The sequence below is a fragment of the Biomphalaria glabrata genome, chromosome 6 (genome assembly GCF_947242115.1).
Source record: "Biomphalaria glabrata chromosome 6, xgBioGlab47.1, whole genome shotgun sequence".
NCBI lineage: Eukaryota > Metazoa > Mollusca > Gastropoda > Planorbidae > Biomphalaria > Biomphalaria glabrata.
Genome location: NC_074716.1, coordinates 7,157,199 through 7,175,739, shown reverse-complemented (window position 1 = coordinate 7,175,739; position 18,541 = coordinate 7,157,199). Strand labels below are relative to the sequence as shown.

At 35.6% G+C, this 18,541-nt stretch overlaps 1 protein-coding gene across 1 annotated transcript in view; it reads right to left on the bottom strand.

The window, feature by feature from the left end:
* The window catches only part of LOC129926902 (acetylcholine receptor subunit alpha-like), a 75,117-nt gene extending 56,783 nt beyond the window's left edge, over positions 1-18,334 (bottom strand). The window contains exons 1-2 of the mRNA XM_056033434.1: positions 17,747-18,334; positions 4,513-4,979 (exon numbers count right to left, since the gene is read on the bottom strand). Coding sequence (XP_055889409.1) covers positions 4,513-4,594 — 82 coding nt within the window. The 5' untranslated portion in view covers positions 4,595-4,979; positions 17,747-18,334. The remainder of the gene's footprint in view (positions 1-4,512; positions 4,980-17,746) is intronic.
* Positions 18,335-18,541: the final 207 nt, after the last annotated feature.

Here is an 18,541-nt window from a genome sequence, read left to right as displayed (position 1 = left end):
GCATTCAAATGACGCTTTCATGTCAAGTACAAAATGATTTCTTCATTCCCTACTTTGCCTAAGCATTGTATAAAATGACATGAATTGATTCAGTGTGAAATGTGGATTGAAAATATTGTATTCATATCAGTTTCTCAGAAGGATTCGCCAGTAATTCAAAATAGTTCGGTCTTGTGCTTTAAAGTGTAGAGTTTGTTTCATCATAATGTTTTTTGTTTGGTGTAATGCACACATTGTAAGACAAATTTCCTTATGGATAATAAAGAGTAAATTATTACTACCGGTGTTACCAGTGTATGCTGTTTAGCGTGTGAAAACTTTATTGTGTCAAATTATGTTCTATGAATGGTATAAGAAAAGAGAATGTTTTCAGGGTAAATGTGACTAGTAGGCGTTTAACACGACACTCATAATAGATAAATAAAAAAATGTCCGTCAGAATGAGTATGTTGCACTAACCTGAGATTATAACATTAGATTATTTACAAGTAAACTAAATTAAAGTATAGATCTTAACTTGAGACTATATGACTAGTTTTACTGCAGCTACACTATCCAGATCTGAACTATTAAAGTCTAAAATTCCGTCAACTTATCCAGTCCATAATCTACGCGCATTGATATATACGTATATATCACTAACCTATCTAGTATAAAACCACTTTACCTATAACTGTTACCTCTCGATGCCTTTTGGTCTACGACAACTTTATCAATAACTTATATATATCACGACTTGTTTAGTCTCAAACTAATCTATCTACCACAAATGAAAATGTCTACTTGTTTACTTTAAAAGTACTTTGTTATCTCAAGCTAGAATTATCTGAACTGATGTAAAACTACTCCGCTATTCAGAACTTGATGAATTACGACAGTTATATCCCTTGATTCTACTTTCTAAAAATAAATGAAAGACAAACAAAAACTAAGACTTGTTAAGTTCATTGAAATATCGTCTGCTACAAAGAAGTCACGTGACACTTCCTCTAAACTATTTCAAAACGTAAATTGACTTTTTTTTTTTAATTACAAAAAAAAAAAAGTCTTGGAGTGAAGCTAAACTCAGTGGAGCTTTATCCTTGATCACTACAGACAGCTGGTGCTGATACACAAGTGTGGCAGATTTACGGATATATATTTTTTATAGTCATATTTGATTTCTAGACGCAGCCGAGTAAAAATAAATACATAAAAAATTGGAGTCAAAAAAAAAAGAAAAGAAAAAAACATTTTAAAGTAACTCTGAATGCAAGACTAGAAGCTGGAAGGGCAAGCGTGTAGAGACACTAATAGGAATGTAAAACAAAGTAGCAAATAGAGAGAGACAGAGAGAGAAAGAGAGAAAGAGAAAGAGAGAGAGAGAGACAGAGAGAGAGAAAGAGAGTGAGAAAGAGAGAGAGAGAGAAAGAGAGAGAAAGAGAAAGAGAGAGAAAGAGAGTGAGAAAGAGAGAGAGACAGAGAGAGACAGAGACAGAGACAGAGCGAAAAAGAGAGAGAGAGAGAGAAAGAGAGAGAGAAAGACAGAGAGAGAAAGAGATAGAGAGAGACAGAAAGTGAGAGAGATAGAGGAATAGTGATATATAAATATATTTATATATATATACATTTAGACAACGAAAGAGCGAAAGATAGGGCGTGAAACAGAGTTAGAGATAAAAATATAGCAAAAGATAAGACAGAGAAAGAGATAGATAAAGATAGAACAATAGATAGAAATAGAAGAATATATATATATATATATATATATATATATATATATATATATAGAGAGAGAGAGAGAGAGAGAGAAAGAGAGACAGAAAGTTAGAGAGAGACACACACACACACACAAACACACACAGAGACTCAGGAGAGAGAGCGACACACACGCACAAACACACACAGAGACTTAGAGAGAGAGACACACACACACACACACACAAACACACACAGAGACTTAGAGAGAGAGAGAGAGAGCGTGTGAGAGAGGGATTAGATAGATATATACATGTATATTAAGAAAGAAAGAGAAAGAGACACTGATGGATAGATAGATAAAAAGAGCAATAGATAGAACTAGAAGACTGTGTAGAGAGTGAGACACAGAGAGAGAGAGAGAGAGAGAGAGCGAGCTTTAGAAAAGATTTCAATATCAATAAAACGACCTAATCTAGATGTATAACAACGCGTGTCAAGTGGCTATACTAATGTAATATAATACAAATGTCTCCCATTCTATAAAATATCTGATTTTTACATACAACAAGGATAGCAAAAAGTAAATTCCCCTTTCAGAAAATGGGAGCAGATCATGTAAAGGTCATCCTTTGCTGTGTCCCACGGTTAACGACGGTGTCATGTGGCCAGCACAACGTCCAACAGCCTTTACTTTTTCCCAACTAATGTCAGGTATCCATTGTGGACTTAGAGATCCCAAAATTTGAAATCCCAGTCTTTACCAGAATTCGAACCCGTGACCCCTCGGTTTAGAAGACGAGAGCCTTACCACTCATTCACTTAGAAAAGTGTGGAAACAAAAATAGAGTTTATGTTCCAGCCATGAATCCACTTTTTGGTAAAAAAATTGTAAAGTCAGGTTTAGATATAGTCATCACAAATCTCTGAAGCAATGAGCTGAACTCTATCAATATATTTCTATGTCTCTCTAAAAAAAAGTCCTTATTAAAGACATGCACAGAAGAGGAAAACTTAAATAGACCGCCGGCAGACAACGGATTTGTCTGCATGATATAAGACAAAATATGCAGGTTGTGTAGTCATGTGAAACACAGCACTCATCCTTAATCTTCGGAATAGAAACCATTGTCATTGTCAGTACCATCCCTTCTTACATAATATACATTTGAAGAATGGATGCTTGCGATCGCTCTCATCTAATTGGACGATGTCTTGTTTGTCTCCTGTCATGACAACGTGATAGTAGTAACCGCTTATCGAGAACACTTTCTGAAAGAAGTTATTCAGATACGTCCCACTCACATAAAACGTCCTCAGATCAATCCAACCGCGACATTGAGTCCGTCCACAAAATAAATAATCCACTGACGTCACACACACTTCTACAAGGCAAGAACGTCTCACCAAGTACACGTCCTGAAATCCAGCTGTCAGGAACGTCATACATGGAAACTGTTCTCAAACAAGCCCGTTGGTGACGTCACCCCTTAGCCCTCCACCCCCCACCCCCTTCAGCTATTCCAACTTAACAAGTCTGTCTGGCTACAAAATTAAGACATAAATAAATAAAATCAGGCGGCTGGACCCTCAGTCTGTCTTTTTCTTTTTTCTGGACATTCCCCCCCTCCCTCCCCAAAAAAGCTAATTTAAGGTTTAGATGATCTGTCTTGGTAACAGTATCTCCAAAGATAATTGCTAGAGGGTTTTAAGTGTCCCTCGAAGTAACTCCCAGTGTCAACTATAGTGCAGAATAATTCGTCTGACCTTGGAGACATTCAATATTTGTTTCTTCAATATTTCTATTTATTTATTTTTTTATCTGTCCATGACAGCAGCATAAAAAATGTCTACTTTAAAGATCTTTAAATAAAACAATATAGTTATAGCCCATGTCAAGCTCCGCATTACAATTAATGATACTGGTTTAAAATAAAAAATAAATACACATTTACATGTCAACATTTTGGCAGTGAGTTGCCAGACCTATAAGCTTTTGTTAACAAAAATAGCAACGATAATAAAAAAGGTTTGAACTGCCACACATTGAGGTATTATTAGACTTGCAGCTCAATTCTGTTCTACTTAGTTGGCACTAATCAACTTTCATATAGCGTCCTTGACATTTCTTGGTTCATCGTGAATATCTCCAATAATTAAGTAAAAGCCAGACTTTAAATATAACCAATTTTTGCCCCTGTGATTTTATGTCTTTTCATGTCTTTACATTGCGTTCATTATTCAAATTTAACGAAGAGACAAAATATTTAAAAAATCCTTTTATTTAAAAAAAAACAAAACAATCTTATGTAAAGGAGGAGGATTTTTATCTTAAAACTTCATCAATAAAAACGTAGAAGTTATTTCCCTTATTCGACATCAAACAGAATAATTAATTACCAATAATTAATTGACTAATTAGGTATTTTTTTCTAATTGATTCATGTTTTGTTAGGTACACTAAATAATTTAAAGTATCAACATGATCGGAGAATGCGTAAGAGAGAAATAGCGTTAACAATTATTTAAGGGAATTAAACCCAACAAATGTAGCCATATCTGTGAATACTGAAGGATTAGTTTCCCATGTTGTATCAAACAAAATAGTGAATTACCAGTAATTAATTGACTATGTATTTACTTTTATTTTTATTGATTCATGTCTGCTCTATGCCAATGAATAATTGTGCGAAGTTTTAACTTGATCCGAGAATGGTGTGGAAGAAATAACGTGTGCACCCTTTTTACCAGACAGACAGACAGACAGAGTGAGTTGATATAAGCTTTGTAAAAAGTAAATCTCTTAATGGATATAAAAAGTACAAAAATACTGACCTGGCAAGACCATTATCAGAAAAAACAGGCAAATTGACATCTTAAGTGAGTCCTTGAGTCTGACCGGAAGTGCTGCGACCATCTTGCGTAAGTCCTGGTTTGTTTTCTCCACGCCTCTGTTTCTTACTCACGATTTTCCGGGACGACTAAGTTTACTCAACGACTTCCTGAAACCGTGACGGAACGTATTCCGGAACAGTTCGTTACGCAGTTCCACGATTTCTCTCAGACGACTTCCCATGTTATCTCATGTCAAATGGATTCCTGGACGATGTTTTAGCGAGATTTTAGTGAACTCTTTTGTGTTCCACGTTTAACGCAGCAACTCTCCCTTCCCTCTGGTTTTATCTACTTGTTCCAGTAGTGTTGTCAATTTACTAAGTAGGTTCTTAGCGGAGCTAGAGTGGTTGTTAATTTATGCACAAGGGTCATCGCCTCTGAAGGTCTCATTGGAGGAGTGATGATATCTGCCAATATAAAACCATTATATTATTGTTATTACACAAAGCTGTACATACGCACCGTCATACATAAAAACAGTCAAATGGGCTAAATTACATATTTATAAATGACAAGATGACAAAGACAGTTTGTGTTATCACACAAACTCAGGGGCATAAGAAATATTCCGAATGATGTCTAATAAAAAACAACACTTTTCACTACGTCACACTGCCTTTTAAGACTAAAAGTGACTTTTTTAATATGAGAAAGTTGAATGGGTTAATAGACATTGGCGCACGAGCTCTTGTAGCAATTCAATTAATGAAATAATTCCATATGACATCACTAGAACAAAAAAAAAACTTTCAACTACGTCACACTGCATGGTTAGAGTAACAATATCTTTTTCAACACGAGCTAGGGTTAATAAACACTGGCGCACGAGTTCTTATAGTATTTCAATTAATAAAATCATTACGAATGACGTCAAATGAAATAAAAACTTTCCACTACGTCACTCGGCTTAGAAGTGGAAAAGTGTAATTAACACAAAATTCCATGCAATTCAAAAAAGAAACATGTGATCGAACCTGTTACGACGTGGTAAGAATAAAAATAATAAATAGGAAAGTAAGAATTCCAATTTACTTCAATTAGTCAATGATGGTTCAGTGAAATCCTAAATTAGAAAAGCTTCAGATAGGCGTAAACAAGCATTAGTACCTTACTGTTTAACTGGTTATTGTCCTCGATCTATGCGATCGGGCTGGGAATCAGTCGATAAGCAAAAAATTCTTAACGTGCCAAGAGAGTGAGTGACATTCAAGATGACAGATGCTTGCAGAGTGAAATATTGATTCCATGGGTCCGACACGGACGAAACATTGGGAGGTATTAGGAACTGTTGAATCGTAGTCCCACGAGCAGATATTGAAAATCTACCTAATCAATTTTAATGACTAATTTTTTTCTCTCAATCTTTTGACTATCTTCTACTTGCGTTATGGTGGAGAGGGGGAGGGAGTCATAAAGCGATGACTCCGGAACGAGGGATGTCGAGTTGGAAAAACCAGTAAAAACTGGAATTTCAATCTTCTAGATTTTTTTGGATGTTGACATACATTTGTCTTATCTTATATAATACAGACGTTACTTCAAAAAAGAAGATGATTACGTCCTACGCGTCATGCATTCAGTCATGCATATTAACCAATGACTTAAATTCTGCCTAGTCACTGGTTTTCCTGGCTAGCTCAGGCAACCCATTCCATGCTCTAATAGCACTAGGGAAGAAGGAGTATTTGTACGAATTTGTCCTAGCATACGGAACGAGGAATGTGCCTTTATCTTTGTGTCTTTCAGAGTATTTTATTAAATTTTGTTTTTGTATTTGCGTCTTCTGGCCACATGATAACCCTCATAACCTTCTGCCAAAGAAACAGATGAGCTTAACGTCATCAGCCCCCCATGGATTGTAAGGTCTGAAAGAGCCATCTTTATTTTTAGTGGTAGCTGCAAACTAATGGAAGAATAAAACTTTATGTAGTTAACAGTTTAGTTCTTGGATCACTATACACTACTGATTGCAATTTTTTATTATAACAAACATAACCCCCCAAAAAACTAATTAAGTCTTGTTCAAAAATATATTCATCGTATGTACAAAGGCCTACTAACTACATTCTTTAAAAAAAAAAAAAAGGAAACACTTTATTTAAAATGTCAATATCTTGTGTAACAAGTCACTTAATTTAGTAATAGAAATATTTCTGTAACATTATTTATATAAAAAGAAAACAAGAACAAATCTCTATATACTGTAATCTGTATATTCAGAAATAATACTTCCCTTATAATATAACCACCCCCCTTGAACAGTTAAAAATGGTGTATTTCTATTTTTAAAAAACTTGCACCTTACACGTGTATTTATTTAAAAAAAATCAAAGTTTCGCGTTTAGAACAGATTTAATTCGTCGTGGCACCAGAACTTTTAAAAATCTAAAATGTCATAATATAAGATTTTCATTCTATTTCCTACTTTTTGAGATCTAAACTGCACGCACGGAGGACAGACCACGCCAAACTAATAGCGGCTATTTCTTTTTCGGGTGCTAATGATAATTAAGAATTTCACATCACATTTTTTTCCCTCTTGTAACACACACATACACTACAGTGACTACAGTATGGTGACCGGTCATTTCATCTCCGGTCACTTCATCCCCGGTCACTTCATCCTTGGGCATTTCTACTCCGGTTATTTCATCCCCAATTAAATATTTTTTCTTATTCATTGTTTAATTGTGCTGTTAAGGCTATGATTTTAAGCCTTCATTTCATCTAATATATAAATAGGATTATGTAGAATGCGTTTTGATATTTTTGACATGTTACTAATGCGTTTATAGTGTTTCCCCTTCCACTTTACATTCTTGATGAAAAATCTTATATTATATTGCAAATCTAGGTGTGTACTTAGCTATAGCGCTTCCATTGGATGTGGGGGATGTAATATTATAATATTGCCCTGCCCATGACGTAATGGTCAAAGGCCAAGGTGTTGCGGAATAATTATGATCATGCCGCTGATAACTCTTGACGACCATCTTTTACTTTTTTTTTTTTTTTTTTCAAAGCTCTTTCTTGAAAATGGGCGCGTCATTTTTAGCCTTGAAATAAGGTTTTACTTTTTTTCTAATTAATGCTGACTTCACCCATCCACATGATATCATGTCGCCTATATGTTTTGCTTTAAATTCTTTTAAACATTAAAGTTGTAAATTGTGTTACAGGCAAGGTGAATTACAAACATTGTTCAGCAATATAAATCGATGGATCGTCTTCTGTACTTACAATAGCCTATTTATCTCTGTGCATTATGCTCTGCATAAAAACTGTTTTACATGACATGTATATAGCTATAAATGTTACATTTGTATAGTCTCTAGTGGCATTAAATGTTATTCTTATCTAATGTGTTACACTTTTTGTCATGTAAATAAAAAAGTTAATATATTTCATGTTGCTTTTTCATGATTTCTACGATTACACTTTGTTAGATAAAATGATCAGATGATGAAAAGAACAGGGGATGAAATGACCCGGGGATAAAGTGGGATGAAGTGACCGGGGATAAAATGACTGGGAAAATTACAGTATATAGTTATAATCTATTGTAACATTGTAAACACACACACGCATACTTTCATTAATAATATTGTTCCATTTAATGTAAATATAAGTGTCCTTATAATGCGACCCATATCAGCCACAAAAACAAAGAAAAATAATGATTTTATCTTATATAATACAGACGTTACTTCAAAAAAGAAGATGATTACGTCCTACGCGTCATGCATTTAGTCATGCATATTAACCAATGACTTAAATTCTGCCAAGTCACTGGTTTTCCTGGCTAGCTCAGGCAACCCATTCCATGCTCTAATAGCACTAGGGAAGAAGGAGTATTTGTACAAATTTGTCCTAGCATATGGGACGAGGAATGTGCCTTTATCTTTGTGTCTTTCAGAGTATTTTATTAAATTCTGTTTTTGTATTTGAAGATTATGGTTCAGTGTTTTATGTATGATTGCTACTTTACTTTTGAGCCTTCTGTCCTGAAGGCTTTCTAAATTTAGTGATTTTACTAAAGGTGTTACTCTAGTCAAATGTGAATATTCGTTTGTTATGAATCTCACTGCTCTATTTTGTGTCTGTTCCAGTTTCTTAATGTTTTCTTGAGTTGAGGGGTCCCAAACGGAGGATGCATATTCTATTATTGGCCTAACCAAGGTTAAATAACATTTTTATAAATTTAACTAATCTATTATAATTATTAATCATATTACGGTATACATATATAAAATAAAAGTAAGAAAATTAACCAATTAGGGTATAAATTACTTGTAGTTTATTATTTTGCCATATACCAACAATGGAAATTAATCCTTAGTACTCACATATATGGGTAAATATGTAGGGTTAGGTCCCCTTAGGTAATTGTACACGTCCTATCTTCAACCCTCATTCTCGGATCAAGTAGAAACTTTAAAGTTAATGTACCTAACAAAACATTAATCAATAAGAAAAACTAACCAAGTAGTCTATTGATAATTGTTAATTAATTATTTCATTTGATAAAAGGGAAATAACGTCTAAATTATTGAGATGTTTAGTTGTAAGTGTGGACCTCTTCACCTTATATATATTATGAATGTTGGAAGATTTTTAAGTTACATTTGGCTTGGGTCAGTACACTCTGTAACACAGTAACGGTATATAGCTGGCGAGTGTGAAAACCTTTTCACGAGTCAACCCCCTGGAACGTCATACTGACTCGGCCAGACAGGCTAAAATTTACATTCTGGACCTGTCGATCAGTTTTCAATTACCCGGTCTGGTTACTCCAACCCACTTGAGATAATCTAAAATCTAAGGAGCTATAGAGTTATAGACATAACATTTAGGAATCACAAAACGTAGCAGTAGTTACTTCTCTTGGCTGAGATAAATGAAAAACTGTCATGGAATCGCCATATTGATGAAACTATCAAAAAATCAAACAAAGCGTTAGGGTTTATTAAAGAGATTTCTATAAATCAAGTAGCAACATAAAAACTAAATCGTTAATTAACCTTTTTTAAGCTAATAATACAATATGCATCCTCCGTTTGGGACCCCTCAACTCAAGAAAACATTAAGAAACTGGAACAGACACAAAATAGAGCAGTGAGATTCATAACAAACGAATATTCACATTTGACTAGAGTAACACCTTTAGTAAAATCACTAAATTTAAAAAGCCTTCAGGGTAGAAGACTCAAAAGTAAAGTAGCAATTATACATAAAACACTGAACCATAATCTTCAAATACAAAAACAAAATTTAATAAAATCCCATATGCTAGGACAAATCTGTACACATATTACTTCTTCCCTAGTGCTATTAGAGCATGGCATGGGTTGCCTGAGTTAGCCAGGAAAACCAGCGACTTGGCAGAATTTTGGTCATTGGTTAAAATGCATAAAATGCATGACTAAATGCATGACGCGTAGGACGTAATCATCATTATATTTTTTTTGAAGTAACGTCTGTATAATATAAGATAAGATAAGATAAGAGTTAACAGAGTAGTTCCAGTCGATACTCGAACACGTCATTAAAACAGTAGGAAACTTTAAGCCAATGTTTATGAGAATCAAACCTATTTCTGAAACTAATGATTTCTAAACAAACAGAAAACTAATAAAAAAAAAACAAAAAAAAAACAATGTTGCCGCCATGTTGGTATTTTCTGTCCAATGAATGCAGGCTTCCGCAATGGCTATTGTATAACAGCGACGTCTGCTTGTGTAAACATCCGGTTTCTTGAAGTAATTTCCTTTTGTATGAATGCGAACCAGCAAATATTGGATTCTTCCAGTCAGATGATGATATGTTTATCTTGGCACTAGAATTAAGGCTTCAATTACACGAGATGAATAAATCTCCACAAGTTAATGAAAGATGGTTGTTGTCAGGGGGAGATAACAACCTTGAACGGGGTGTACACAATATTTTGCCAAGGTGGAATCGCACCCATAATCAAATAACGTAAAGTATCAGTACTAATCAAATAACGTTACGTATCAGTGACTAGAAGTACTACAATGCAATAACAAGAGCGTCATCTTTACGACCACACCTTATGCCCAGGCATTCATCTTATTTCCATGAGTTGATCCAAAGTCATATCGTGACTGAAGGCGGACATGAAGACAATTAGTTGTAAAACGGGTTTCTGTACATTCACGGTAACAAGTACATAATCTTATTCATAGCTGAAACTTAAAAAAAAAAAAACTTAAAAAAAAAAAAAAAAAGAAAAACAATCAAACAAACAAACAAAACAAAACAATAAAAAACAAACAAAGAAAACGGAAAAAAAAAGAAAAATTATTTTAGTCTTACTTAAGCATACAAATTCTATGTGAGTAAATGTTAATTTATATACACTGTACTTAAGAAACATTTTTCAGATAAATGTTCCAGATAAATGCTCAAGATAAATATTCAAAATAAATGTTCCAAATAAATGTTCCAGATAATTGTTCAACATAAATGTTCTAGATAAATGCTCCAGATAAATGCTCCAGATAAATGTTCCTGATAAATGTTCCTGATAAATGTTCCAGATAAATGTTCCAGATGGATGAAGTACTCCAATTGCCATTATCATACTCAACTAGAAACACCTTCAGCAGTGAGTAGCCTTCCCTCGACACTGGAGGTGTTGACATCCCCTCCACTTGAAGCCTTGCGCTCACACGTGCTAGTCACTGGTCCAGGTAAATGATCACGTGATCTGTGCGTTAAGTGCCGCGAGATACTTAAGAGAAAGGTCAAACGCACCGCTCTATATCAGTTCACCCCAGGTCACGTGTGCCTGTATCTTTCCAAACGTCATAAACATCGGTTTTATTATAGGATCTACAGACCGGAAGTGAGTCGGGACGATACGTAACAAAGACATAACAATAACGTAACGACACAACTCATAGCAGCAACCTTGCAACACAATGACAACATTACAACATATGCTGTCAAAAAGTATATCTGATTCACAGTATACTTTGAGTATAACTGTTTAAAAATGTCTACTGTTTAAGCTTCATTAAAACAGCCCTAAAAATCATATCATGGGAAAGCCAAAACGAAGCTAAATATACACTAGCTCAGCGGTACTCAACCTTTTAAGCTCAGCGACCCCTTTTTAGAATCCCCCACTCGGCCGCGACCCCCCCCCCTCCCCACACACACAGCAAAAGAAGAATAGACAAAAAAAAATCCATATTTTCGATGGTCTTAGGCGACCCCTTGCAAATCGTCTATCGACCCCCAAGGGGGTCGCGACCCACAAGTTGAGAACCCCTGCGTGACTAGCTGATGCATTTCCGAAAACGTCTCGGAAATGAATGGGACATCTAAACTGTGCCACTATGTATGTACCCATATATCATTTTTGAAGTAACCTCTGTAATTTATAAGATAAATAACACCGATAAAACGCCCCACCTGCCCAATACAGCCCGGAACAAGGCCTGCAGACTCAGAGGGTTTCATTTCCAGTCCTGGTTTTAGTTTTTAATGATTCAAAATCGGGACTCAAGTCAGGGAGGCCACCAACCTCTACTTGGGTACCCAAACTTCAGGAAATAAAAGCGGTCGTTTTGCTGGCCACAACATACCCTCGTCAACTATATCGCCTGCTCCAGGAAATGCAACTGCTTGCATATATAAAAAAATACAACTGAAACTGATAGTTAAGGTTCGTGATATAAACACATCGTTAGCAGTTTAATGTCGAGGTCAAATGTCCTAGATTTTGTCCTGTCTCCACGGTACCATGGTAGCCGACCAACGTTTAACACTCTTAGTACTTCTCGTCTCCTTTCCCATACTTACAAGACATATGTGTCCCCCCCCACCCCCATACTTACAAGACATATGTGTCCCCCCACCCCCATACTTACAAGACAAATGTGTCTTCCCCCCCCCCCCCTTCAAATACTTACAAGACATGTGTCCCCCCACCCCCATACTTACAAGACAAATGTGTCTTCTCCCCCCCCCCCTCAAATACTTACAAGACATATGTCTCCCCTCCCCCTACTAATACTTACAAGACATATGTGTCTCCCCCCTCCCCAGCAATCATCGTTTCCTCCTCCCAGTTTTCCCTATAGACATCAGAAGTCTAATCATCCTCTATCAGATAGACCAGCCACCATGTCGGGATCGGCTGACCGCATGTCTGGACCCAGGGTACTCGGACAAAGAAATGGTCTAGTCGTGTTCTAGTCTCTGATTCCCTGCCCAGCCGAATTGTGTCAATATTGTGTCAATATGTCTTAAGTGCTTTCCATTCCTCCAGAGTTGTGGTGACCTTTAGAGGCCTAACAGCAGAACTGTAATTCTGTATTGACACCAAAACAGCTCGTTTAACAGAGACGGATACTGGTATTAATGGCATTTAAAGAAATACAGAAATTTTAAGCGCTGCATTTTTTTTTAAAGAAAAGCTTTGGATCCTGAATGACATGAAGTAGTGAAATAATCCACAGCAGTGCCCCCCAATGATAATAATATATGGGAAAGATAATTTTTTTTTAGTTTCACATTAATAAAGGAAATGAAGTCTAATTATTTCATTACATTCTTTCTTGATACGTTTTTTTTCTAGTCATTCAGGCTTTTAAATCTAATTATTTTTAGATTTTTAATTAATTATAAGACGGTCTTTTATATTCAATTATAATTTGTAATAAAAACATTCATCACACTATGGATGGTGGCATAGTGTGTGTGTTTCTATGGTGACGGTGGGAAGAGATTAGCGGTTGGTTGTGAATGATGTAACATAGGTGACATTGTCGTCACTTGGTCTTTGTTAGGGGGAGACGACTCCAGAACGTGAGACTGAACGGTTGTGTTATTGTAATGAGCTAGATTTTGTTAAAAGATATTATTACTAAAGCCTACTACTTTTATTTCATTTTATCACAAGTTCATTTCGTCTATATTGTAAATAAAGTTGTATTTAGGAAGTTATTTTTTTTTTTTTTGTCAAGTTTTTTTTTAAGTTTCTTAGGTAAGATATCTTACACCTGAAACAGTTTATTTGTCTACCAGCAGTTACATTGACCCATAATAGCACATAGTTGTGTGGTATACGCTCTTGAATGTTGTCTTAATGCTCCGGGGTTTGAACTCTGCCCTGCCGTTCTGCGGGAGGAATGGACCATGATGTACTGATGTTCACTTCTGAAGTTATTTCGAAAACAGTTTAAAACGAACGTAAGATTGTAAACGAAGTCAAAGTCTCAGTTCAATCTCTTTGAAAACATAATTTCTTTAATATGCATTCTACTTTCTCATTTCTAAGAGTAAAATATTTTTTAGAGTGTTTATTCAAACCAGGGTTTCCCAGAGTGTTCATTAACTGATGTCCCACAGAATGGTCATTTCTGAATGTTCATTAACTGATGTCCCACAGAATGGTCATTTCTGAGTGTTCATTAACTGATGTCCCACAGAGTGGTCATTTCAGAGTGTTCATTAACTGATGTCCCACAGAATGGTCATTTCTAAATTTTCATTAACTGATGTCCCACAGAATGGTCATTTCAGAGTGTTCATTAACTGATGTCCCACAGAATGGTCATGTCTGAGTGTTCATTAACTGATGTCCCACAGAATGGTCATTTCAGAGTGCTCATTAACTGATGTCCCACAGAATGGTAATTTCAGAGTGTTCATTAACTGATGTCCCACAGAATGGTCATGTCTGAGTGTTCATTAACTGATGTCCCACAGAATGGTCATTTCAGAGTGCTCATTAACTGATGTCCCACAGAATGGTCATTTCTGAGTGTTCATGAACCGAGGCCTTATGTGGACATATCCCATGTTTTTTTTCAGGCAGTTAAAAGAGAAGCTGATTATGAGTGTGTGCGTGTGTGTGTGTGGAGTGTCTGATAAAATAAAGACAAATTGTCTATATGACGAAATGCAAATACCACTAACCCTAACCCTAACCACTAACCATAATCACTTGTCCTGATCTCTGTGCTGTTGAGAATCGGTTGATACAATCGCAGCATTGATTTAAATTAACTTTAAAAAAAAAATATTATTATGAAATTGTTTATTGATCTCCTTCTGTGAGGAAGTTTATCGAATGTCACCATCAAATAAGGGATTTCTTTTTATTGAACATTCGCCTATACTGTACAAAGGTTAAGATCAGGGGCGGACTGGCTATATAAGCATTCGGGCAAATGCACGGTGGGCCGGTACCTAAATGGGCCGGTAAAGCCACCTAAAGGGCCTCACGAATGTCACTATAGAACGTATTACATTTTTAAAGGTTTTATAGCATTCTGTTGCAAAAGGGACCCTCTGAAAGTCGTATTTAAAACTCAACTTTAACAGACTCTTACAGTATAATGCTACTTTAATCTTATTACATTTTCCGAAATAATGTAGGCTAATAGCCAACAGCCGTAGTAGGCTTCATCCTTGAAGGGCCTCTACATACTTAGCCATTAAAAAGCAACATAACGTTTATATTTCTTATAAAGATATAGTGTTCACTGTGTGCATGCGTTCAGTTATCGATACATTATCAAACTTAACAAATTGATGTTTAGGACAAGTAGACGTAGAATTGGATGCCCATTATATAGTATTCAAGTTTGGGGCCGAATGGTATAGAAATGCCGGGGCCGATTTTGACAGCCAGTCCGCCCCTGGTTAAGATGGCTGGAGATGGGGGCCCAAGGAGCCCACGTGTCCTCATTCTCTCTTCTTATGAAGTCCTAAAGTATTTCCAAAAAATCACGTGATGTGATAATTGAAATGGACAAAGTTGGAAAGGGTCGAGAAAAAAAAATAGTTTGCTTAAAGCAGATTGACGATATATTTTGTTTACAAAGATTATATCCACTCTTTCCTTTTTTTTTTCCTCCCATTTTCGACCGATTAAGTTGAAACATTGCATAGTTATACATTGTACTTGACAATTAAAAAAATTAACCCATTAGTTAATTAATTATTGGTGATTCATTTTTATTGTTTGATATCGAAATAAGGGGATCACTTTTTAATGCATTTATAAATTTAAAAAAAAATTGAACGACCTGGATTCGAACTCGAAGGCTCTAGCCTTCTCAAGGTGACACACTAATTACTGTACTAGAGAAGTGCTTAAGAAAATAGAAGATGGTTTTATGGTTATTGTAAGTTTCAAACTTTAAAGCAAAGTATAAAGGGGGCTATATCAACTTATACCACAACCTCAGTGAAGTACAATTCTTTCCCTTGTTCAATACCATACAGAATAATTAATTACCAACTGTCATTAAACTAATTGGTTTGTGTGTTTTTTTTTTAATTGATTCTTGTTTTGTCAGGTAAAAGAAATAATTGTGCGAAATTTCAGCTTGATCCGAAATTGGGAGTGGGAGAAATAACGTGTCCAAATTTTGTACCAGAGTGAGTTGATATAAGCTTTGTTAAAAAATAGAGCCGAGCCTCTAAGGCTTCATTAGGCTTGGAAGCCAGAAGTGTCGAGTGGCCGGTGAGTTACTGCTCCACGGGCCGTAGTTTGTGCATCACTGTGTTAGAGACTTCGTTGTTGTTGCTGCAAGGACTTTTGATAAACATAAAGACAATTCTTGGAAAGACGTTGAGCGGCGTAAGCCAAGATAAGACTTGGATGAAAGAGATATTCATGAGGCTATAAACCTGTCACAGATCAGAAATATAATTATATCCCTATTGATGCTTAAATCACTTATCATACGGAAGACTCTAAATAGTCAATAGAACTTACGAACCATAACTCTAGTTAACGAGTTTAATGTTCCGTTTGTCAAAACATATATTCCTGGCTTAGTCAGACAAATATTTGTACTCTTAAATGGTAATTGCTCGTGAGTGCTTATGACTTGGTCCTAGCTTATATATTCTATTTTCCCTTATGCTATTATTTAGATATAAACGGAACACCTCCAATAAGCTATAACTAACTTTAAATCAAACATACATATAGGCAGAGATGAAAACATATAAAAGTACTACCCTAGTGCCAAAAACTATTGGCACTATAATCTATTGGCACTATAATCTATGTTAGCACTATAACCTATGTTAGCACTATAACCTATGTTAGCACTATAACCTATGTTAGCACTATAACCTATGTTAGCAGTATAACCTATGTTAGCAGTATAATCTATGTTAGCACTATAACCTATGTTAGCAGTATAACCTATGTTAGCACCATAACCTATGTTAGCACTATAACCTATGTTAGCTCTATAACTTATTTTAGCTGTTTAACCTTCTAATCACCTAACTCTTGGTCGAATATGAGCACGGCATATTTTCATATGTACTCGAAGATGACTGTTTAGAACTGATTTAAGACTTATAAAAGTCGACCACACTCAAGATATGGGTATGTTGAGTCTCTTGCAGCATTGACTGCTTTTGCTTTAAGTGTTTTTCAGCTAATACTTTTTCATTGCTGGTTGAAATGTAAGCACTAAACGCTTTCTTTTCATTTTAATTTGTATCCACACAACAATCTATGAAAGCACCTAAGCACTACTATGTTTGGATTAGAACTTCATTTTAGCACTACAACCTATGTTATAACAATACAGCCTTTGATAGCACTATAAGCTATGTTTGGACTACTACCTATGTTAGCACATCAGTCTATGCTAGAATTACAGCTTTTGTTAGCACTATAAGATGAATTAGCACAACAACCTATATTAGCATCACAGACTACTTTCAAATTAAAATTAAAAGTTACTCAAATAGGCATATATGTAGAGATGAAAACATAAAAAAAGTTCTATGTTAGCGCTATAAACTATTGACACTATAATCTACGTAAGCACTACAACCTATGTTAGCACTGCAGCCTATTTTAGCTCTATAGCCTACGTTAGCACTATTACATATGCTAGTTCTAGATTGGGACTCTGTTTAATGGCTTGGATTTTCTTTCTATCTTTGTCTCCCTCTCTCTCTCTCTCTCTCTCTGTCTCATAGTGAGTGTATCCTATTCTACCCACCCCTTTACAGCAATCTCTACTTTTAACATTACTACTTGATAATGTTTTTGAAAAAAAAAAGACTGACTAATTATAAAATAAAAATCAAAACAGCTTGCACATCATTAACATGCAAAGTCTACTCTTGCAGTCTGTCCCCATGTATGTTACATACTCACATAAGTGGTTTCAATCTGTGTCCGTTTCCCCGACTACTGCACAGAATAATTACCTCCCTTGAATCCCGCTACATGTAAATCGTATGTTTATATCAAGACTCCGATGAAGTGTAGGGCCAAGTGGAGACCACTGGTGCTGGTAGGATTTCAAGGGGAAGAACTTCTCCCACTCTGCGGAGCTAGAGTTGCCACCCATTAATAGCACGTCCAAGCCGAGAAATTCTGACGAAAGCTGACCGCGCGCCTCTCACATATCAGGCTCCGTCTCTCACTCTCTACTTCAGTTTTGTTTCGTTCCGTCGCGCGCACTGGCTGCAGCTACAATCTCGTTCCTTTACTCACCCCCCCCCCTCCTCTCTCTGTTTTTTTTTCAATCGCTTTTTCACTGTAAGTTTCCTTGTGTATTTCAATATAGGGTCCAAGTGGCTCCTGTCAATGTTACTTTTTAATTGTTTTACACAACCTATGTCTCTTTCTCTCAGTGTCACTCTATTTAGTTTTTCTCCAAAGAGCCATTACTGCATTTTATAAGGCATACTTATCTTAACAATAACTTTCTTTCACTCTCTGTTTTATATTTTCTCTCTCTCTCTCTCTCTCATTTAGTGCTTTTTACATTAGTAAAAGTTAATAAATTTGTAATCTCTCTCTTTATCTTTATCTTTATCTATCTATCTATCTATCTATCTATCTATCTATCTATCTATCTATCTATCTATCTATCCATGCATCCATCCATCCATCCATCTATCTATCTATCTATCTATCTATCTATCTATCTATCTATCTATCTAT